General features: G+C 36.6%; 1 protein-coding gene across 3 annotated transcripts in view; it reads left to right on the forward strand.

Annotated features, from left to right (window-relative positions):
* NAA15 (N-alpha-acetyltransferase 15, NatA auxiliary subunit) overlaps positions 1–21465 on the forward strand; it is a 41150-nt gene extending 19685 nt beyond the window's left edge. Inside the window, exons 7-21 of one of the 3 annotated variants that reach the window (XM_074867338.1) lie at positions 1491–1610; positions 2304–2399; positions 2536–2642; positions 3073–3145; positions 4972–5141; positions 5797–5949; positions 8105–8233; positions 10550–10763; positions 11953–12146; positions 12450–12485; positions 14276–14384; positions 14974–15072; positions 15797–15940; positions 17064–17161; positions 20006–21465. In XM_074867338.1, the coding sequence (XP_074723439.1) occupies positions 1491–1610; positions 2304–2399; positions 2536–2642; positions 3073–3145; positions 4972–5141; positions 5797–5949; positions 8105–8233; positions 10550–10763; positions 11953–12146; positions 12450–12485; positions 14276–14384; positions 14974–15072; positions 15797–15940; positions 17064–17161; positions 20006–20206 (1943 nt within the window). In that variant the 3' untranslated portion in view covers positions 20207–21465. Of the gene's footprint in view, positions 1–1490; positions 1611–2303; positions 2400–2518; positions 2643–3072; positions 3146–4971; positions 5142–5796; positions 5950–8104; positions 8234–10549; positions 10764–11952; positions 12147–12449; positions 12486–14275; positions 14385–14973; positions 15073–15796; positions 15941–17063; positions 17162–20005 lie in introns of those variants that run through there. The other 2 variants (XM_074867339.1, XR_012628797.1) reach the window with 2 other exon arrangements.
* Positions 21466–23870: the final 2405 nt, after the last annotated feature.

Below are 23870 nucleotides of genomic sequence, written 5' to 3' on the forward strand. Positions count from 1 at the left end.
TGCAGGTGACTCTCCATGGTCGCTGAATACATTATTTGGTTTGCATATAAATGGAAATGGATGTAGAGATTACACTATCGGAGACCATTTTTCAAACATAGTAGCGGGACTTTTGGTTTTGGGGGTGGGGGTGGATTTTTTATTACTTATCTTTTATCTGAAAGGTTTTTTGCCATCCTCTGTGTTCTTAAGTTTTTGATGAAGGTCCAAGGCTGGTACCGAAATAGGATTTTCAAATAGGACTTTAAAAAAAAAAAAATCAACCCACCCAACAAAAAGAAACAAACAAATCCAAAAAAATCACCACAACAAAAAAAAAACCCCACAAACCACACAACTTCTAGCAAGTTACCAGAAAAAGGGTGGAAATACTCTTTGCAGTCTGTGCGCTTTCAATGGGGTACGATTAATTAATTTTTTTGGAGCACAGCTGTTAGGTTTAGCTTAACTGCTGTGCATACTACAGAAGAGCCTGCTAATAAACAAGTGTTGTCTATGAATTCTAAGTGCGTGTTCAAAAGCCGTTGTGGATGAAGTACAGATGAGAAACACTGAAAATAGTGTTGGCGTTTGCCACCGTTAGATAAAAATCATAACTTTCACCTCAGAAAAAGAATTTAGGTTTACTTTCCAGATTCTGTCGTTCTCAGTGAGTGAACTACTGATGTTTTCCTTGACATTAGATACTTTATGTTGTCCTCAAGTTACCCTGTCTGTGGGAAGCAGCATCTCTTGACAAAGCTACGTGTCTGTTGAGTGACATAGGGAAGAAGAGAGGTAGTGCTGACTCTCATTTTCCTCTTGAAACCAGAGAAAATCTTACTTAATCAAGAACGACACTGTATCACTCCTGGTGTGTAATCTTTTAGTGCCTAACATAAGTTGATAGCAAAGCTTTGTAAAATACGTTTTCCCATTGTAAAATGGGAAATTGACTTCTGTTGCAATTCCAGCATCAACAAAGATGCTCTACACAGTTGTTGAAGTATCATTAAAAGGAAACTTGCTTGCAAAATCTGGAGAATTCATTAATCAGATCAATGACTTGATTTAAAAAATTGAAGTTTTATGAATTACCAGGCTGAAGAACCATTCTTTTATTTGCAGATCTGCAATTTCAGTTTGGTTTTCAAGATGTTACATACATAAAATATCATGTACTGCTTTTAATTGTCTTCCATAGTAAAAACTGCGCTTAAAGTAACCACTTCAGTAAGTGAGGAAAAAACACGTGCATCTTTTAAGGTTAAATTTTCAAGTAAGTTTCAAGAATTACTGACTGAGTTGTAGCATCTTATTGTAAGTGCACCTATTGTCAAAGTAAAAGCATATCCGTCAGCTAGTGTTTCATGCCACTGTGATATTTTTTCTAAGAAATTAGAATCTACATGGAGTTATGGATTATCTAAACTTTACTGTAGAGTGATTAATATTACACTGCTTCAGTATCTTGTTACCTTATAATTTAAAACTTCTTGGATTTCACACAGGAGAACTCCTACTTCAGCTTGGAAGACTTGAAGAAGCAGTTGAAGTCTACAAAGGACTGCAAGAAAGAAATCCTGAGAACTGGGCCTACTACAAAGGCCTAGAAAAGGCACTTAAACCAGGTAATGATTTGATATGTTGTAGTAAATAAGCTCATTCTGCACATTTGGAATTTATATATGTATCAAAAACTTGTATTGCTTTAAATAATGAAACTATTCTTTAAAAATGTCCCCATTTAAGTTTTGCTTTTTAGTCATAGTGTGTGCATATTGTCATGGGGTTTTCAAGAAAAGCTGGAAGCATTTCTTGTATTGTTGTCACCCTGTCTTATTTAAAACCAAAACAACAAAAAAATGCAGTAATCTTTGTGCGCGGTTAAAAGAAGAGAATTATTTCTTAAAAGACAGTTTTAATTTAGATTTTTTTCTCTTACTGTCTGTGTTATCTCAACCTATATTGTAGGGAATACTGGTTTTGGAAAAACAGGCAAGATTTTCCTGAATGGTTTCCTTTGTTGAAGATTTTAGCACAGCAATAAGGCAGGTACTCTTTTTAAGATGAGAGATAAGCAGTTAGTCTTCCATTGCTGGAAAAGGAATTTACAGATGCTGAATACCTGAAATCATTTAGTATGGCAGGTTTAAAAAGAGTAGAATGGAAATTCATGTTCTTTAGGAAGTGTATAGCCATTAGTTGCTATACATTCTGATGCTTTTTCAAATCAGATACAAATCACTTCTCCACCTCCCAGCCCCGCTTTCCCTTCTTGCCAACAAGGAAGGAAAAAAGTAAACTCTAAAATTTTGTTCCAGCTAATATGATGGAGAGGCTAAAGATCTATGAAGAGGCCTGGACTAAATACCCTAGGGGACTAGTTCCAAGAAGATTACCATTAAACTTTTTGTCGGGTAAGTGCATTTTTGCTGAACAGGTAGTGATCAACACTTGTGTTTCTTAGATACTAATGTTTTAACAGCATAAACAGTCCGCAATTGATGAGTAATGTGTGGTAAAACAAAATCAACAGGTCTTTTTCCTCTCAAGGTGAAAAGTTTAAGGAATGTTTGGACAAGTTTCTAAGGATGAATTTCAGCAAAGGTTGCCCACCAGTCTTCAATACTTTGAGGTCATTGTATAAAGACAAGGAGAAGGTAGGTTTACCCCCCACTTCTTACATGTTCTACCTTGCAGCTGTGATGCATTAAAGAGATGAAGGAAACTTTTTTTTTCAGCTCTCACTCCATCAGCACTGTTGTATATGTAGAAAAAATTCTAGTATATGTAGAAAAAATCGAGTAGAAGCGTACGTAGCCTTGTCCCAAGTCAGTAAATACAGAAAACTAAGGTTTACTGATTATAAGCTTCATAAGTGTTAACCAAGGGAGGCTTGGTCTTAATCTGTTAGAGAGAGGTGAGATTGAGTGCATTCCCATATGTATTATAATTCAGGATATTGCAGAACTCTCTTATCAAAAATAACTAGTTTGGGTAACACCAAGTAGTTCAAGTTGAAATAAAATACCATCTTGCCCACAGTTTGTTTTGTTGTTTTTTTTTTTTTGTCTTGTCTTGCACGTGTAGGTGGCAATCATAGAAGAGCTCGTGATAGGTTATGAAACCTCTTTAAGAAGCTGCAGGTTATTTAACCCAAATGGTGAGTGCTAAGACTGTCAGATTTTATGGAAGTAGTGCCTGGTAAGCATTACATGACCGTTCAAAGGTGGGGAATCAGTGGGGAGTGAAGAAATCGAGATGATGGGTTTTTTTCCCTAACACAGAACTGAACCATAGCCATCCTTGGAATGGATTTAAGCTGTCAGATGTAAAGTCTGTATTCAAAATCTAGTTATTTGTTCTAAAAATTTTTCCTTGATCCACAAATCTGGTCATCTCTTTGCAGTTTTGAGTTCAAGTATTCTATTATCAAGACTTGAGTTTATCATTGTTCAGGAAACTGAACTTTGAAAGCTATGTTAAATCTTTAATTACAGAAATGTCAAACATAAAGGAGTAGATACTGATAGCACAGTCTTCAGGGGGAGGGAGTTTTCAAGCTTTTGGTGGGGGCTGGATTTTGTGTTCTTGCACGGTTTGTTTGAGAGATAAAAAGTGTTTTCCAAGTTTTGACTGACAGCTGTTTATTGTGAATATTCTATATGTATTGAATATATTCTATATGTATTGAATCCAGGCTTCATAGTTTCCTCTCTGGTAGATTTATGATGGTTTTCAGTCATTTGCTCAACTGCTTTGTAACAGAAAATCTGCAAGAAAAATCTTTTCTGCATAGAATATCAACAGAGAGTAGTCTTGAAAGCTTTATAGATGGATTATAATGGTGTAATCATCAAGGTAGCATGAATGACAACATAAGTTAAAACTTTACAGGATAATCCTAATTATTAAAGACAATTTTATTGAAGTTATAACCAGTTATTTCCCTGCTTTGCAGAAACATTAATGCAGTACTTCATTATGAAATTCTCATCTAAGATGTCTTGAATTTAATGCTATAGGCTACAATATAGTTACTTAATACCTGTTTAAATTTGTCCAAGCCCTTCAAACACATTAGTTCTTTTCTGGTTTAAGAAAACGACTTACTGTTATATATGTGCTTTGATATTAAATTTCATTCAAGTAAAAATCATTTTGTGCTACCTTAAAATGAACAACTGTATATAATTGCATGGTTAAATTATATCATAAACTGAAGAACCAGAACCTTTTGGCAGGGCTAGAGCTACCACATCCTTTTTTTTTTTTTTTTTTTTCCCTCCTGCAAGGTACTATGCTTCATAGTCAAAATTGAGTAGTGAACTTAGCTTTCAACACTTCAGTAATATTTTGGATTTCAAGCAGAGCTTTCTAACTTTCAAAACTGACTTGTGTATAGGAATGTTTTATAGGATACATTTAGGTGATGATAAATTTGTCAAAGGTGGAGACAGAAAGCCTTTTTAAAGCTAGGGTTTGGAAAAGACAGCATGTTTTGTTTCAAAATATTCAGGTCTATGGGTTGAAAACAAATGCTGAATGTACTGAAATACTTTTACTGTGCAACTTTTACGGAAATCCTTTTACTGTGTACTGTGCAACATTTATGTTTAGCAGGACTCTTTGTTATACCCTTCATCTAAAACAGTTTTAAAAAAGAGCTCTACATCATGCACTGCAGTCTTGCACATCTGGCTGCCCTGATTAAGGGACTAGTTGAAACAAAGTGCAACTCCCTTCTGACCCACTAACTCACTTTTCCTTTCCCTTAAAACCAGTGTGAGAAGGGAACTGTATATATGCAGGTCTTGTCGAACCCATAGTCCATTAACTTCTAAGTCTTACCTGGACCCAGGTGTTTGGAAGCACTCCCAGGTGTGGTGTGACAGAATTCACTTCAGTGACTGTATTTATAGCATTCCACTTCTGGCATGTTGTTTTAATTACACTAAACAAAAAAACCCTCTATTTTTCTCCCTCCAGATGACGGTAAAGAAGAACCTCCAACCACTTTACTCTGGGTCCAGTATTATTTGGCTCAACATTATGATAAAATTGGACAGCCGTCCCTCGCTCTAGAATATATAAATGCTGCTATAGAAAGTACTCCCACTTTGATAGAACTCTTCCTTGTGAAGGCAAAAATCTATAAGGTAAGTTTGGCTTATTCTCAGTGACCAGAGGTTATTTATTTGATTGTTATGATGAAAGACTTTTACATATGCTTATACTTATCTGTAATGGTTTTGATGTGAACACTGAAGTGTTAAGCAAGACACACGGAGAATTCATGGAAGATTGCTTAGTGAATTTTAATGAGTTTCTAGATGAGGGCATTGTTTGGCTGCTTGAGTTTTCTACTGCATATGAATAAGCCCCTATGAAGGCTTTTAAGTCAATAAAGGCCAAATATACTGCAAAATGTGAATTCTCAGTTTACAATTATATTTTTCACATTAAAAATCAACTGATAAATTTAGTTGATGTTTTAAATGTCTTCCACCTGTTCTTAACCCCCCCTTTAACTACTTAAAAACAATTTCTCAACTACACTTTGGTATTGTATCAGAATGGGATTATCCAAAGTGTTCTTTAAGCATTTTCAGGAAAAACATCTAGTGCCAAAAGACCTGTAATTCCATGCTGAGGGAAAGTAATTTTTCTAATATTTAAAGATCTGTTGCTTTTCTAAAGAAAGCCATTTATTAAAAAAGTCTAAAAAAATAACTGATTGTATTAAGCATTGAGTAGGTAAAGCATGCAGATTTTATTACTACTGACTCTAACTTGAATTTCTATCTCTTTAAGCATGCTGGAAATATTAAAGAAGCTGCAAGGTGGATGGATGAGGCTCAGGCTTTGGACACAGCAGACAGATTTATCAACTCCAAATGTGCAAAATATATGTTGAAAGCAAACTCCATTAAAGAAGCGGAAGAAATGTGTTCTAAGTTTACAAGGGTTTGTTGCATTTAACTATAGCTCTTTTGAATAATGTAGGCCTAATGTCCTGTGGAATAACTTTTTGTGTTAGCTTTCTACTCACCTTTACTATAATCTTGTAAGTTCTGTTTCAGAGCAGCTGTGATTGTTTGCTTCACTAATGGTACGCAATATCAGGGTTTGAATTAATCTTAGATAAGCATGATTCCATAGTATTAAGTGAAAACTCTGAAGCTTGGATTTGATCATTTTTGCCAGGTAGGAAAAAGACAGTATGCCTGTTCTAGAGACAACTTCTCAGAAAATTGTTTGTTCAAAGTAGTCTTTGGGTTTAATGTTGATTCTATAGGAGCCTTGAAAGATCTGATAAAGTTGCCCGTGTGTCTTATTTTTTTCTAATGCAAGTAAGTTAGAGAATTTGGACTTCTCTTGGAAGAAAATTTCTGTGTGGCTACTAGGTGAGAGGCTTTCCGAGGTGTCTTCCTTTTGTGAACAAGGTTTTATCCCTAAGGCTGTGTTTAACATTGATGAAGGGAAGCTGCATATTGTATCTTCTAATGCTTTTTTTTCCCCGACTGTTTACCCATGACTAATTAGCTGGCAGAAAAAGTTTGCATTATGCAGATCGCATTATTTTCATGCGTCGGTTTTTGTCCCTGCTGTAACCCATTCTGAGGGGTTTGATGGTCTCACAGGTTAGTTACTTTTTTAAATTGACTTCTCTTGCTGTTATTCTTTCATAACTGAAAGTCAAAACAGCTCAGTGGAGTCTTTCCAGAATATTTGGCAAACGATAGTTTTAGAATACTGGCAATATCATTTATGTGTTGTCAGTGGGAGGCAGGCAACAAGCTATTGGGACCTACCTGCAGAAGTAAAGCCTTTTTTGTTTATTGTCCCATTTTCCTCCTCTCTTGAAGAGCAGGGGAAGCCTGGAGTAAGGTAGGTTGAACGGGAGGGCGGGGCAGTGTGCGTAAGGGGAAAGCTTGAAGGATTTTTGTGGAATGGAGGCTGTGTGCAGGCAAACATGGAGGGAAGAGGAGTTCTGTTTTACATAAGCTCAGTAGCTTTATGTGGAGTTTTTGATGCAAAGCTGCTATGAATCTAGGTTAATTGACCTCTCTGTGCCTTAAGCAGCTTTAAGATAATGTCAAAAAAGCAAGCATGCCAGTTGCCCAGAACTGAACTTTGAAAATATATTTTAATGGATGTTGCTCTGTGTGATCTTTTTCATCTCCTTTTGCTCTTAGGTCTTGTGCTCAAATACAAGCTTCCTAACAAAAAAACAATAGGAAGATCTAAATTAAGCATAATTTTTTCTGATTTTGAGCTGCCTAAATCAGACTAGTTTGAAGACTGCCTTTCTCTCTTATTTTGGGGCATTCTCCTTACCCTTCCATTTAAATATTATCTGTCATTTTCGCAGCCTTGGCTCTTGGATGATTCTTGAATAGCCTGGGTTTTGCAAGATCAGAGTAAAGTCAGAATGGCTGCATCCACCCCAAGTAGCTGACTTTGCCATTAAGCTCGAAAGGCATATGATAAGTTCTACAGCTCTGTGCAAGTATATATAAATACCAGATTTGAAAGACAACTGTAATCTCCTTTTTTGAATCAGAAGGTATCAAAGCTACCAGTATTCCTTTTGCTTTGCCTGATTTCTAGTACTGGTCACATAAGAAATAACCTGTTACTACACGTAGCTCAATCGACGGGTCTCTGGAAGACACAGATGGCAGTTCTAGTTTAAAAAAAAAAATAAAAAATAATTCTGCAGGTGTCAGTGTCATGCCACATGCTAGAACTTTTCTGCCATTTTTCTTCATGCTACAATGTGTTATTTGTGCACACAATATTAAAAACACTGAATGAATGTCTCTCCTATCCTAAAGATGAGGAACTACCACAGTTAAATGGTCACTATCTGGCTATTCATTGTGTATTTCTGACTCTTCCAATAAGTGGACCATAAGGGATTTTTTTCTTGATTAATGAACAAAGCAAGTCCATCTTAACTGTGGCGTTTCTGACTTTCAGAACTCCAGTTTTGAAATTTAGCATTCTTCTGATAGCCTCTTTATTTGTGTTTTTAATTAGAACAAGATAAAAGAAATGGCAGTTAACAAATTAAATGAGACTTTTTTTTTTTAAATAATGCTTCTTTTGCTTTTAGGAAGGAACCTCGGCAGTAGAGAACTTGAATGAAATGCAGTGCATGTGGTTTCAGACAGAATGTGCACAAGCTTACAAAGCAATGAACAAATTCGGAGAAGCACTTAAGAAATGCCATGAAATTGAGAGAGTACGTATCTAGTTAAACTGCCTAGGTTGGAAAAAACTAGCTTAAGTTTACTGTGCTAATACATTTTCTTTCTGAGCAGTAAGAGTATACTTCATGTAGCTTCAGGAGAGATTTCATTTCATGTTGGCTACTGGCGAGTTGATTAAATTACATTTCCTCCTAAAAATGCCATTGTAAACTGTGTGTTATAAAGAGATTCTATAAAATCATTAAAGATCCAGGAAAGAACAGAAAACTCTCAAAAATAATCTTATTTTTGGCAGGGTACATAAAAATAGGTATTTGGGTACAAACCAAGAGTATGTCTACTTTTAAGTCCAAAAAGAACACGGCTGAGCCTTAGGGTAAAGGAAAGGTGTTGCCTTAGTTATTGTTAAGTCACTGTATTTTAGAGGGAGAGAATAAATGTAAAAAACTATAAAAAATATTAAATATCTTCTCCTTTTAAAAAAAATAATACTAAGCTACAGTTTAAAATAAGCTATTAGAAATATGAAGGCTTCTTAATGTAGAAATTGTATTGCAAAAGGGGGGATGCTTGCACATTAAATGCAGATCCATAGTCAAACAAAAAATTTGAATGCACAACTTCTAAAAAAAAAAAAAAAAAAAAAAAAAGATGGATTTGGGTTTTTTAAGCACATTAGGGTCTAGAATAAAGACCAGACAGCTGAGGGAGGAGAACTTAGTAGGAAGCTATGTCTCTGCAAATAGAGAGGCTTAAGAAGATTTCAACGCTGATGCTTTTCTGCAGAGGGGACTAGCCTATGGAATATTGTCAGATTAGAACAAATCAAGACAGAGATTTGCCAGGACCACATTCTGGTCGCATAGATCCTTTAAATAAATCTGTCAAATCCTTTTAAAAGAATTTGTGCAAGAAACTACTAGTCTTGTAAATTTTCTTGGGTACCAGAAGAGGTCAGCAAATGAAGAGCTGACTTAGGCCACCCTAAAAAAACATTTCTAAGGAATTAAGTCACTATGTTTAGTTTATTTATTGGATTAATTGATTGAAGGTGTAAGTAAAGATAAGAAATAAGATAGACAAATATGTTGTATTCATAAACCATCAGCAAAGCTTTTGTAAGAAGCAGTGCATCTTAAATGTTTAGAAGTGCCAGTTATGCTTAAGGCAGTCTAGTTGATAAAATGTGTTCTGGATTTCAGAAACACTTCTGATGTCATCCTTCACACCATAAAGTATTTAAAGTATCTCGGAAAAAGAAGGGGAGTTGATTTCATGAATTTAATAGCTGGTTCATGGCTAGGAAAACAGACTAGGAGCAAATAATCAGCTTTTACAAGAAAAGGAGTTTATCATGGAGATTACTAAGGTGTTTCTCTAGGGTCTCCATTGTTTGATATATCAGTAAATGATAAAATGGTGCATGAAATGTAATGTTCAACAGTGTAGTCGGTGAAGGAGAGACAAGAAGAATTCTTTGCCTATGCATAAGTAATGAAAAGTCTTACATGAATTATTGCTGCTCAGGAAAGAAATCCTGGAACCATTATAGACAGTGCTGCAAAAACTGTTGGTGTGGAGCAGCAGTCAAAAGGATGATGTTGGGAATTGAGTGACTAGAGGAGAAGTACTTTTCTTCCATTATATAAATGTGTCGTACTGTTTACATCTGTATATCACACCTCTTTAAAAATGTGCTAGTACAATCCTTGCCATGGACTTAACTTTGACATGAAGAGATTGCAATTAGCTTGTCATGCTTAGTATTTTATTGTCAGCTTAGACAACCAACACCTGAGTTTAGGATGAAGTTGTATGAGGTCATCAGTGGAGAAGGTGAAGAGGGGAATGACTTTTCACTGCTTCTCAAACAAAAACAAGGGGACATCAGGTGTAACAATTTGGAAAGCAGATCTTGAACAAAAAGGAAATACTTTCTCACACTATGTGTGATTTAAGTGTGGAATTCATTGCCACAGTATTTAATGGAAGTCAAAATTATGCTTTTGACTGAAAAAATTAGAGGAGTTCACAGAAGAAAAATTCTTCAAGTGCTGTTTAATACAACAAATGTAGAACCTGTCCCCCTCAAATTGCAAATTGTCAGAATAGTACTGCTAAGAGATTGTGAAATGGGTGAATTCTGGTTCTGACCCAAGATGCCTTCTGTTTTTTTCATCATGACTTTATTTTTGAAGGGTTTTGTTAACTCATGTTTCTAAAAGTTAGGGTGTATTTGTCAGACAGCAGGCTTTTACTAAATTATTCCTTTGGGGAGAGTGTATTAAAAAAGTCAGTGTTAGTATCTGATTGTTAATATTTGCTCAATAATGTTATGTTGTGTTTAGCATTTTGTAGAAATTACGGATGACCAGTTTGACTTTCACACTTACTGTATGAGGAAGATTACCCTTAGGTCTTATGTGGACTTGTTAAAACTAGAAGATGTACTTCGACAACATCCGTTCTACTTCAAAGCAGCACGAATTGCCATAGAGATATATTTGAAACTTCATGATAATCCCTTAACAGATGAAAATAAGGAACACGAGGCTGATACAGGTATTCAACCCTCAGGATTTATAAAATGTGCAGTTTCTCTAATTAGTGGATACTTTATGAAGATCCAGCATTCTTATAGCTGTCAACTGTAGTAGCCAAAAATAAAGACTTTTGTCACAACACAAGGTAGGCAAATTGTAACTTGGCCTGCGTGGTCAAGTAGATATTCTAACTGAAAGTTAAACTAATACATGTTTTTATTTTGGTTGTTGTAAAACAATGATGGCTTTTGTGGTGACAATTGTAATTTTTAAGTAAAAACATGTTTGTGTTATGAAATGGCTGAGAACACATGGAATTCTCATGGTTGCTGGTCCATGCAATAACAGATTGAAGCAGATGTGCTTGGTGGTAGCTCTTTTTTAGCATTCTATCAGTATGCAAAAATTTGACTAGGTAGCACTTTAAATTTTATCATCTCTTGCTTCCGATGTAAAAATAATGTTTAAATCCATCAATTTCTTTTTTTTTTTTTTCCCCCCTCATCTCTAATTGGAGAGCAACTTAAGTGATTATGGCTTGGGGCACCTCAAATGGTATGAATAGAGGCTATTGAATTCTTCAAGAGGATTTTGTCAAGTTTTAATATTTCTCATCTCCATTCATTTGTGTGGCTTCAGGTTCAAATTAAGAAGAAGTGTAATAGAATTTCTTGTAGCCACTTTCTGATGTGTTTTAAATTAATTCTCCAGGCTTTAATTGGAGGGAGGAGAGGATCTGAATATGAATCAAATGTAAGATGTCTGCGGGGCATTAAAAGCAAAGCTGGAACTGTCTATGCCAAAGTGTGACTTTCACCTTATTTTTGTTAGACCGTTTAATTAGTACATTAAACATAACTTGTGTTGTGTAATGCCTGAGGAATAAATCAATGTGTATTGGTGTGCACTTTCACTCCTGGCACTGGATTTGTGGAGTCATGCAGTAATTACTTTGTCCTGTCTTCAGCATGTTATACTGTTGTTCTAATTCCTGTTGCCCTGATTTCACAAAGGAATCTGTGAATTATGAAGCAGCAGCGTAGACCATAAAATAATCTATCAATAGTAAATAAGCTTTTACAAACATAGTGGCAGCATTACTAGTTAGTTGATACGGTATAAAGATGATAATGGTGTCTGACAACTGATTGAGACTGTTTAATATTAGACATCAACATTGTCTGGTTTTGCCCTTTGCATGTGTACAGCGAATATGTCTGACAAGGAGCTAAAGAAGCTACGAAATAAGCAGAGAAGAGCGCAAAAGAAAGCACAGCTGGAGGAGGAGAAGAAGAATGCTGAGAAAGAGAAGCAACAGAGGAATCAGAAAAAGAAGAAGGATGATGATGATGAAGAAATCGGAGGACCGAAAGAAGAACTTATCCCTGAGAAATTGGCAAAGGTGCTTACTAATGTAATAATAAAGTCATAGACATTTCTAGAAAAGTTACAGTGAGCACACATACAGCTTGAAAGCCATTCAGATAACTTGTTTATTTTTTGTATGGCTTCTCTTCACAGGCGGCATTTTAAAAAAAATCTTTTGTAGGAGTAGTTTGTTGGATATACTGTCAGTAATGTGATAAAATCACAGCTTTTGTGCCTGGTTCTCAAAGGCAGCGATTCAAGTCATAGACATTTGCTACAGGTGGAATTATCTTCATGTGTGTATTGCACTAACTTGTTGATTATACCCTATTTCTAGTTGATCGGATGGAAGTCTTTCTATTCTGTATGTAAGGTGATTATCATTCACTCTTTATGTCCCATAATATTTTTTACTTATTAAGCATAGACAGCCTGTGAAAGAGGAGACATTGAAACACTGAATGCATTTGTTTTGAAGGGGGGGTGGAGGGAGATAAAGAAGCTCTTTGTAAATAGTAGTAGACTAGACTGAGATGGATTTTGAGATCTGGATTAAGAACTGTAGAGCTATATAAAGGGGAGGTGACCCAGAAGACTATTCTTGTGCTAAAAGTTGTACTTCTAAGGGGCAGGAAAACACTTGGGAAATGTGGGGAAAGGTAATGAAAAAATATAGAGAGACAGGAAAAACTAATTTATAGTAATAGTAGTATAGTATCCAAGTACTGATAGATAGGGTATTTGGTATTTTCACATTACACGTATAATGAATATTACTGGTTCTTGAGGGCATGATACTTGAAAGCTGAGATAGCTTCACTCTGTAGCCAAGAAGCAAGTGACTTAAACCTGACTAGTCATTTAAGAATATTGTTGGTATTCCCATTGTTTAGCTCACTGGTTGCAAGAAGCAATACTCTAATTGCAGTGCTAGTTAAGATTGTAATGGTCGCAATGGCATGTACTGAAATCGAGTTCTGGAGTAGAGGGATGTCATGGGATATCCCAGGAAAATCTAGGCAGTCCCCAGGATTATAGGGAATAGTTGCAGCCATATAATGCATTCCTTCAGCAAATCTTCCCTAATTATATTCCAAATTTAATATCAGAATCATGATATAGACACTTCCAAATTCAGTTGGTTCCTAGTGCCAGAAGACCATTTCTGGCATAGCTGGTCACTTGCAGTTTTCCTGAAACAGTTGCCCTTAGACTTCTTTGGATATGTAGCTTTGGCATTAAAGGCATAGTTTTGAAATCTGTTTTATTATAGGTTCCAAATAGTTTAAGTGCACAGTTGTGACTGATGTATGCAAGCACATAAAAATGATGCAATGTTTATATTAAAAACTGCTGTAGTGTATGGTTGGCAGGATCTCCATAAGGTGTCCATCATTGTCTTCAACTCAGTTATTTGCAGTGAAGTGCATTGCTTCAACATTACTAAACTGTTATTGACAGACAGCAATTAAATTTTGTATCTGATTCTTAGACAGTAGCTTAATGTTCATAAAAATGTAAATAGAAAGGACAACAGACAGTTCTTGTTCAAATTATCCCTAACCTCTAGATGCAAGAGATCTGTCTGTAAAGATTCCTCACACAGAATTAATTTTTGTTAAAGCTGTCCATTTACTGGATTACACTAGCGAAGACCAGGAGACCATGACCAATACCTTGTTATTTCAAGCTTGTTGTTAGTATCTTGGCTGGGAACGTTGCTGTGACCTGGTGGCTTTTCAGGAACCCCTGCCTGAAGCTCTCATGAACAGACTGTCATGGGCATAAAGTAGTTGTTACCCAGCATCCTGGGCCCATGTGTGTAGATGGACATGGGGAGCCATACTGCCCATTACAGTGCAGGTTCAGCTGTGCTTACTGCTGATGTATGATAGAAGGCAAAGATTTGTATCTCAGTTGGAAAATGTGATTTGTAACCATCACAAAGCAATTTTTTAGGTTTGACTGTGTTTAGACACTGTATGTAGACACTAATACTGAGTGAAAGATGCAAAATTTGTAACAGAAGGGTTTCTAAGCATCTTATGCATTGCCTTATAAGAGTAGCACTCTGATGTGACTCAGAAATAGCCAAGTCTGTTGTTGTAGAATTATTAGGTTTAAACTTTGACTTAGTTGTGTGTCACTTCCTTGAATCTGTAGGTTGAAGCACCTTTGGAAGAAGCCATTAAATTTTTAACACCCCTGAAGAATTTAGTGAAGAACAAAATAGAGACACATCTTTTTGCCTTTGAGATTTATTTTCGAAAAGGTAGGTGAGAAAACTAATGAAAGAAAGCAATTTGTGTTTCATAAAGATGTATATTAGAATTTAAGCAAAAATTATTGGTGAGATACGAGGAGTCGGTCCCTGTCGAGCCACACAACTTTTCATTGGACCAACACCCCAGCCATGAACAGTCTGTGAAAAACCAAAGTTTGAACATTTGGTGGTTATCCACTTTCTTTGCTGTACTTAAATCTATAAGCAATGTGACTGTAGTTAATTCTCTCAGCTTGCGTTTGCCCTAGTTATTTGTTAGTACCTATAGTTTGCAGAACTATAGTGCAAAGAAGTGGTGTACAGTTGAATGAGAACTGGTCTTTTGAAACACTTTTTAAAATTCTTGTATCGATTTAATATTATGCTTTAGTAATTTATTATGTTCAAATTTATTAATTTAACAGGTTTAATTCCCTGGTTAAATAAATGCATATTAGAAAAAAAACTGGCTGTTGCAGTATACTCAGCTTTAATTTCTTCTGATCATTCTGATTTCAAACACTGAATGCTTCTGCAACAAAATGCAGTAAGTTCCAACCACAGGGTTTTGAACATTTGCCAACACTTTCTTTTCCAGAGAAGTTCCTTCTGATGCTTCAGTCTGTGAAGAGAGCCTTTGCAATTGATTCTAGTCATCCTTGGCTTCATGAGTGTATGATTCATCTCTTCAGCAGCGGTAGGTATCTGTTTGATAGGACTTCATCTGTACGTGCTTTCAGATGATGCCTAACCCACGTAGTCATTGTTTTTTAGTTTATAGACTGTTAGCACAATTAAATCCAAATATTTAATACACAGAAAGCTTTTTAAACAACTGATTCATGTGAAAATTAAGTTCATTTATTATGACTGCAGCTGCATTTAGTAGTTATTCCAACAAATATTAGTAAGTCTTTTTAAGACTGAGTACTATGGTGAACCCCTGAAAGTGTGAGTGAAGAAATGGAACTGCAGAGTGAGGAATCCGGCTTTTCTGCTGACAGCCTATGTCGGTGTGCGAGGAGGAGGCTTAGAAAGAAGTCTGTCCTTCTTGTTAGAAGGTTGAAGGTTCCCCTGCCCCCAAGGTCTCCCTTCGTGGGGATGGCTACAGACTAGATACATTTAAGAACTGACTGGTATGGCCTCAGTCTTTGAGCCTAATAGACTTTAATCGGTAAGGGGCAGAGTGTATTGGAGTAAAAAGGCTTTAGCTTTTTCTAAGCATCAGAAAATTTTCACGGTTATGTTTTTTCCAACCAGATCCAGTTATTTACATTTTCAAATTTCATACATCTTCCTTTGAGATTTTTTCAATTATATTAATAATGTAAACATGACAAATATTTACAATAAATGCATACGGTAGATTTTACTGTGATTATCCATGCTTACCTCAATTAACTTTTTTCCCAATTTAATAGTATCTGAAAGTAAGGATCTGCCTGATGCAGTTAGAACAGTGTTAAACCAAGAAATGAATCGGCTTTTTGGAGCAACTAATCCAAAGAACTTCAATGAAGCTTTCCTTAAAAAGAACTATGACTCACTACCACATAGGTTATCAGGTATTTTGCCTTTGTCCTTTTTCAGCCTTACTTCTGTATTTTCTGTGCTTATCTAGCAATGGCATCTCAGTATCAGCACTAGTGATGTAAAAATCATTCTTTCCATCAGGAATGCTTTTCTTATCTTGGTTTGTGTTTTTGTGATGTGATGACCCGGTTGCCTGTGGTTTTCTTTAATTTTTTCTATATGCTGCTAAAAATATGAATTCTTGGACCTCTCTGCCCTGTTTTCATTTCTGCATGCTGAATGTATCATAAAACTGTAACTGTATTTAATGCAACTGTGAAATAGTTCCTATGAGCTATGGCGTGTGAAGCAGTATTTCTGAGCTGCAAAGGTTTTTTGATGTATTTGAAGAGGCTGGCTGCCAAGAGAAATGCACTGAGTGCTCAGCAAGCCAGGGAAAACCCAGAGCTATTGGGGTGCTGAACAAGAGGAGCTTCAGCAGTGCTGGTTACCTGTTAGGAAAGGCTGTCTGTCAATAGTGACCACATGTTACAGTGGGTACCGCGTGAGAAAGGGGATGTAAACCACCCGGGGGAGCCGCATTACTGTTGTGGCTTGGTCTGGGCCACAAAAAGCAGTGAGTTTACTCCTGCATCTTTAATGGCATCAAGTCCCTTCAGCTGCATCCGTGTGGTGGGACTTGGAACCGTGTTCCAGTGGTGTCCTGACACACCATATTATAACAAGAACTCTGCGTGCACATCTCTTCTGTGTCCTGGTTTCTGTGTGAAGGAGATGTGAGCAGTGGTGCTGGAGGAAATGTGGTGTGTTGCAGCAGGTCTGATTTGTTACCTTCACTGCCTGGGATTCCACGGTACACTGCAAAATGCTCCTACCCTGCAGTATAGACGGTGCCTGTTTGTTTTAATGCTTTGTCTAGCATTGAGTTAAAGCTACCCTTCTCCTTGCTCAGGTGTAGTTGAGAATGGTCAGTGTTAGGTTAATGGTTGGACTAGGTGATCTTCAAGGTCTTTTCCAACCTAGATGATTCTGCGTCACGCTTTAACGCTCCTACTGTTCAGTATCCCTCTTAGTCATGTTATCTCTATTTTGTGTTTGTGTGTAAGACGGTTTTGGTCATCCACTGGGTGATGAAGTTTATTTTTTCTCCTGTAGCTGCCAAAATGATGTATTACTTAGATCCTTCCAGTCAGAAAAGGGCAGTGGAGCTGGCAATGACCCTGGATGAATCCCTCATTAACAGAAATCTTCAGGTAACAGATATTTATAAATTGTAAACAACTACTGGTGTATCTGTAGAAGCTCTATACAAATTATGGAGGTAAGAAGAAGCTGAAACAATTGCTATGCCTTATGGTAAGGAAGTTGGGCTCTCATGTGAGAGAAAGGGGTGTCAGGTTCATCTGAACTGAACTGTTTAATGTCCTTTTCGCACATTTAAATTGATTTAGTTTTATTATAATATGAAAATAGCTAGCTAAGCAGCAGAAACAACATTATTGTTGCAGGTAATGGAAAAGCTTATTAAACGCAGGAGAATTCACATGGCAAAGATGCTAAAGCTCCCCAATAAGAAGAGATTGTAGTCTGTCTGAGCTTTAGCTGTTACACAGGTGACTGTTCACAAGAAAAAGATTGACTTAGGAGTGGCTCAGGCTCTGTGAAGGCTTTCCATATTCATCCCCCTGCAAACTGCGTGGATTATCTTAGTTTTAATAAAAGGTCCATATGCACATTTTGACCTTAGTATGTAGTTAAGTAAAAAGCTTTTCAAATTTTGAAACTCTGCTCCATTCTGGTGGTCATGGAATAATCTCCCTGTGCCGCTGCCACAATTTCCCTTTCCTTGCTCCCCCACCTTCATCTGGGAAGTCTGTCGGTTCTGACTTGCAATTCAAAGTATTCGAGAGAAGGTAATTTTTTTTGGTATCTTTGTACGGTTCTTGTAAAGAATTAATAAATGTTTTTTTTTCCTTCCTATAACCACACACTGGCAGAATTTACATGACAGAGCAGAGAAGGAATAAAATGTCCTTTCTTTTTTTCAGTCTTTTCTAAACTATTTCTGTATCCCAGTCAAGCCATTTCCTTTGGCATCACTGTGAGAGTGTCCAGCACATTTAATTACGTATTAGAGAGATTCTTTGGCAGGCTGTGCAAACTTTGGGACATTTTGTTTCTCTCAGTTTCCCTGGGACTTTATTTCTGTATTGTGCTCTTTGGGGACTCAAGAATTCTTTAGATCTATTGCAAATAAATTTGTTGAACTTTGTAATAAAATTATTCGTTTGTGGGCAGAAATCAGCATTTTCCAAAAAATATCCCTTTGGAAATATACTGGCTTCAACAGAACTTCAATTGTGAAGAATTTTAAGTTCACAATAGAATTTTTTGACAAAACAGGGAAAAAAAGAGACAAGAAAAAACTTACTTAGGATGCTAAAGATTCAGATCCTTTCTCTAGCTGATCTGGTTATGGCATACAAGCCCATGTCTTTTATATCCTAAGTACATAGCAGTTTTTATAAACTATTTTCTTGTTTGGGGTTTTTTTTTTGTGTGTTACTGTTTGAACGGTCTCAAAGAGCTTAAAAGATATTATCAATAGATTTAGAAAACAAAAATTAAATTGCCTTCAACCGCATTCTTTTTGCCTTATAGCTGTGCTTTTTCCCTGAGAGTGAGATCTGGAAATGGCACTGGAGAAAGATTAAAATGTAACCAAAAATGCTTGGTTGTTTTAGAGACGTTACCTCGGTAGGACTACAAGAAGCATTTACAGACTCATCAGTGTATTAAGATGATATACGCAGCATTGTGATAAAACTGAAAAAGTCCAGTTTAAGCATTCTTCATGCCAATATGAAGTAGGAGTTGGAGTTCTACTGAACTTTTAGGTGGGAAATTGAAAGTGCCCTAAAAAAATGAAACTCTGAAATAGTCTAAGCATTCGTTGAAAGGCATTCTCGTGTGCAAAGAGGTCAAATTTATTACGTTTCATTTTAGTAAAGACCAGCTGTCTCGGAGCACACTGCAGGCATAAATCTAGATATATTTGACCTTCTGTGGTTGCCAGTGTTGCAAAGAGCAAATGTGAGGAAAAGGGGTGGAAGAGAACTTCATTAGCCCATAGCAGGAGGACAGAGCAGTTAATCTCAATACACAGAATGAATAGAAGCTATAGTAAATGTCAGAGGAGTGGAAAAAGACTAGCTAACTGTGCTAACGCTAGCATCCACGACATGGATGGATGTTAAATGCTGCCAGACTTTAGTGAAGCTCGGTAGGTTGGTTTCTTATGTTTGGAATGCAAGTTGAAAAAAAAAAAAAAAAAAAAAAAACAAAAAAAACAGAAAATCTCCTTTTTCTCTTCTAAATCATGAACAAAAATGGATATGAAACTGCAGATATATCTGAAGGATGTGATAATACCTGAGCAATTTGTTTTGATTCACTAGTTACAGACATACTTCAGTAAGTCATATATCTTTAAATGTAAAATGTGTTTTTTCCCTACCAGAAATGTTTCCACATCTAATTATGGTTATTCAGCTGATGCTATTTTTACATTTTAATTATATTCCACAATTCTTTCAATTCTATCTGCAAGCATGTTCACAAAAGTCATTATTAGGAAATTATAGTATATATTCTGGATTCATTGTTTTTATTTGCGAACACTGAAATTCAAATGCATGTTATGTACTGCTGAAATGTTCAGTGTATCCCAAGACTGGAGCGAGGGGGGACGGATGAACGCCACAAACTCAAAAAACACATTTAGTTGCAAGTAAGCCTGGTTTTGGGGTGCCAATCACATTTTTTTTAGGAAAGTAAGGAACAGGTGACAAATTACTATTTTCAGTCAAGATTTCTAGCTGGTTTTTAAATCCCTTTTTAAACTGCATTATTCGAATCAGACTACACTGGTATTTCATGCTGTGTCTAGTTAAAAAAAGTGTCGTTTGATGTTGATAGAAACCTGAAAACAATAACTTGGAGTCTGTTTTCTTTGTAGTATTGTATTTCTGGTTTGTGAGTGTTCAGATGAATGTTTAAGAAACCGTAACACCTTCTTTATTTTTCTCTTTAATTAGACTTGTATGGAGGTATTAGAAGCTTTATGTGACGGTAGCCTTGGAGACTGTAAAGAAGCATCTGAAACTTACAGAGCAAATTGTCATAAGCTTTTCCCTTATGCTTTGGCTTTCATGCCCCCTGGATATGAAGAGGATATGAAGATCACAGTTAATGGAGATAGTTCTGCAGAACCTGAAGAACTGGCCAATGAAATATGAACAACTTTATTGGAAAAAAATGACATTGGACCATATCTGGTGTATAATATTTTTGTCACGCACCTGCTGAATTGTTCTAACTTACACAGAGAACAGAAGGAGAAAAAAAAATGTTGCCTTCAAATAGTTTTACTTTTTTTTTTATCCTGCTGACAAAGTATATATATAAAATATCTAACATATTACTGGATAGAGGTTGTTCGGTTTCTTAAAAATTAAAAGCTGCTAAAATTGAAGAAAAAAACCCCTTCTCCTTACCTACCTACCCATGTTTTTAAACTAATTTATATGAAATCTGGAGGCGTATAGCCCTCAGAGCAGGTGTGTGGCAGAAATATTACTTTAAATTTGTCTTGTGAGATTACTGTTATCTCAGACAGCAAAAATGCTGTTTTAGCACTGGATTCTTTCACTGAGCACAAAGAGTTGATGGGGCTTTAGCATCTGACTGATTTTGATACGGGGATGATTCTGTCCGTAGGAAGTATGCAATGTGAATCAGAATATACAGAGAAACCTGCAACATACGTGTTGTGTTGTGGATGCTGGGACATACGGATATCAAGCAGAATTAAGAAACATAGTGTGTTCAATAAGCTTGTTGTGTCTCTGAAATTCACTGTACACGATCAGTTTGGTGTTCTTGCACCACAGTTTTTAACTGAAGGAACCAGTTAAAACTCTCTCTCTCTTTGAATTGAACGTGGGGGGGTGGGGTGGGGAGAATCAACATTGCTGTTCTTGAGATGAACCTATCAGCATAGGTTGGCCAAACTTTTTAAAACTGTAATGCAAGAACCAAATAAAATTATGCACTGTGATGTGGCACCAACTAATTAGAAAGATAGCATGCATTTTTCACATAGAGTGAAAACAAAATGAGAACATACTATGGCTTGAAGTTGCAAAGAGGAGAACTCCTGACTACCATTTTGACTGATCAAGAGACTAATAGTTTAAAACCTCAGCAGGCCTTGTTCACGTTATGCAGAAAACAAAAAAAAAAAAAGTGCTGCAGTTTAGATACCTCTGGAACTTTTCCACAGTGTCACAGGTTTGTAATACTTGAAGCCCTACATTTCTAAGAATATATTTCTTGCTCAGTTGTTTCAGGCAAGCCCAAGACTTTGTAACTTTTAAGGGGCCCAAGATTTTTTTTCAATAACAGACCAGCTTCTTATTCCTGCAGTTACAGATGTAATTTCCTTTGTCAAACATAAGGTACCAAATATAATGCAATAAAATGTTTTGAAAAACAATTGTGTGAATATTTAAACCAATCTCTGTTGTACTTTGAAAATGAATGGGTTCACTAGAGTGCAGCTCAGGGTTGGCTTACTGTGCTGTCTGGTTACGCTAATAATGTCACTGCTGATTGGTGGTTCTTGAGTATAAAGTGCAAATGCATTATATGTAAATACTGAATGTCTGGGAAGTCCTAGAACACAGAATGCTTTACTACTTGGCTTTTAAGTTCCATCAGTGTTAACGCTGAAATTTATTTTCCAAGTCAAGCTTCAGTCTACATGTCTACTGTGTTAATAATATAGATAAGTGCTCAAATGTTTTTTTTTTATAGGCTCGTCATACAAAACTGAGCAGAAAATAAACTACAGCTTATAAAGTGAGTGCCTTCTTTGCTGCAGGAGTTCAGTTACAGAGTATCTGTTGTGTGGATACACAGCCTTCCTCTTCCACGTCATGGAATTCAGTGATTGACACGTACAGTTAAGAAATCCAGGAAGACTTATTGGGGTTTGTAGTTTTCTAACTGTCGGAAGAACAGATTTTTGTTCCTTGTATCTTCAGCACCCCTTTCTTTTCATGGTTAGACTATCCTTGTGTATGTTTGCAGTGTAGTTCATGTCAGAAATGTAAGTTGTATTGCTATATCTGTATATTTAATCTGCTGGGCTTTTAGGGACTAGAATACCTATAGAGCCTTTAATTGACTCTGGTATTTATGTCTAGATCTCAGTCTTTTCTGCAGCCTGAGATACTTGGACTGCATGTCTTCTGCAACTACTGAAGATGGTTCAATCCTTGCCTACGCAAGCTATGAGCTTTTGGCCTTGCCTCTGAGTATTGCTGCCGTTTTCTTGGCTTCTGATGCTTAGCTGGAGGCAGATGAGTGCTCACTCTTTAACAGATTGTGAATTGCTTCAAGCAATTATTTTTTTTCCAAATTCTGTTTTTTGGGTGCTGCCTATAAATGGGATTATTTCCTTTACTTTTTCACTGCCTGGTTTTGTGTTGAAATAGATGAACTAAAAGCAAGAAGTTACTTGTTATCTTTCATTATGCAAGTGGGAAAGGATATTTCTGTGGGCCTTCCAGAAGCCTCCATCTACACATCTGTTGTGATTTCCCCAAAGCCACTTCTTCATAACCTTGCTGAAAGGCATCCATAGTGCTTCAGAGATGATGCTTTTGGATTAAAGAGGTTCTGCATTCCCTTCCAGAAGACTGCAGTCCCAGCAAATGAAACTAAGTCAAGAGTTTACCCGAAGAAGGTTCTTTAATTGGTAAAGGAATTGTTATTCCTTCATCTTCACATCTCTCCTCTTAGATGCAGTGCTAACTTCTGAGGAAGAGGTTTTTAAGAGCTGGAAATGAAGTTACAATCCAATGCGATGGATCTTGCGAAGTAGTAGCACACAGCGCCATGCTACAGTGAAAACTTCCCTTTGCATGCTGAGATCCAAAATTGTAACCATTGGTGCTTGGCTGCCAAAGCAGGTGAGCAGGGATTGCATTTGTCGTCAGAGTGACATTGGCTGACTAATGACATGATTTGGTTCGATTCTTCATGATTTTCACTGGAGAAGGATGTTTTCACCACCAGTGGAACCACTGGTGATGACATATGCCATGGATTTCTTTCGGGAAACACGCACACACACAAAAAAAAAAATTCAAACACAACAAATTTTCCCTAGATAGAGACTGTAGGTGGTGCAAATGCAGATTGCATGAAGCAATGCCAGAGTCAGAAGTGGACTTAAATTGTAAGTAACAATAAGTGGTTGGTTGCCCCAAAATAATAGGTGAGGTACTCACTTTTTCCAGTTGGAGACCAGAGCATTCAGACCTGTGGTATCTGTGAACAAACAGGTAAAATAGTCTCAAAATTATCTGTTCAGTAACTCATGTTATTTCTTTGCATCTTAAATGCCTTAAAAGCTTCTGTTCTACAGTTATGTTTTTTTTCAGTAGAGGTAGGGGAGGAATTGCGTCCTGATGTGTGGTGTGTCAGCCAGAATACAGAAGGAAGTTTGCGCTCAGTTTTTCTCCTAGCATAGGGAGAAAATTCCAAGTTTCCCAGGGAGCTCTCTAGGGCTAGATGAGGTATGTATAATTAGCCTATTAAATCTTCCTTTAGTGTTTGCTTTCGTTTGTTTTTCCAGGTCTGGAGGTGCTCCAGCTGTATAGTAGACCCTGGAAGTTGATGTAGCACCTTAACTCTTCAGCCAGGTTGAAATGTCAGTGTCTTCATAGGAAGAAACCACCGATGAGAGTAGGGTGAGATCAGGCCTGAGAAACCAGAGGTGCAAATACAATTTCAGTATCACGTGAGCAAGTTCAAATAAAAAAAAAAAAAGATCTTTGTGAAACATGATGCCTTTGAGGGTTTGAGCAATGGTGCCATCGTTTCTGCAGTGCT

The sequence above is a fragment of the Strix uralensis genome, chromosome 4 (assembly GCF_047716275.1).
Source record: "Strix uralensis isolate ZFMK-TIS-50842 chromosome 4, bStrUra1, whole genome shotgun sequence".
NCBI lineage: Eukaryota > Metazoa > Chordata > Aves > Strigiformes > Strigidae > Strix > Strix uralensis.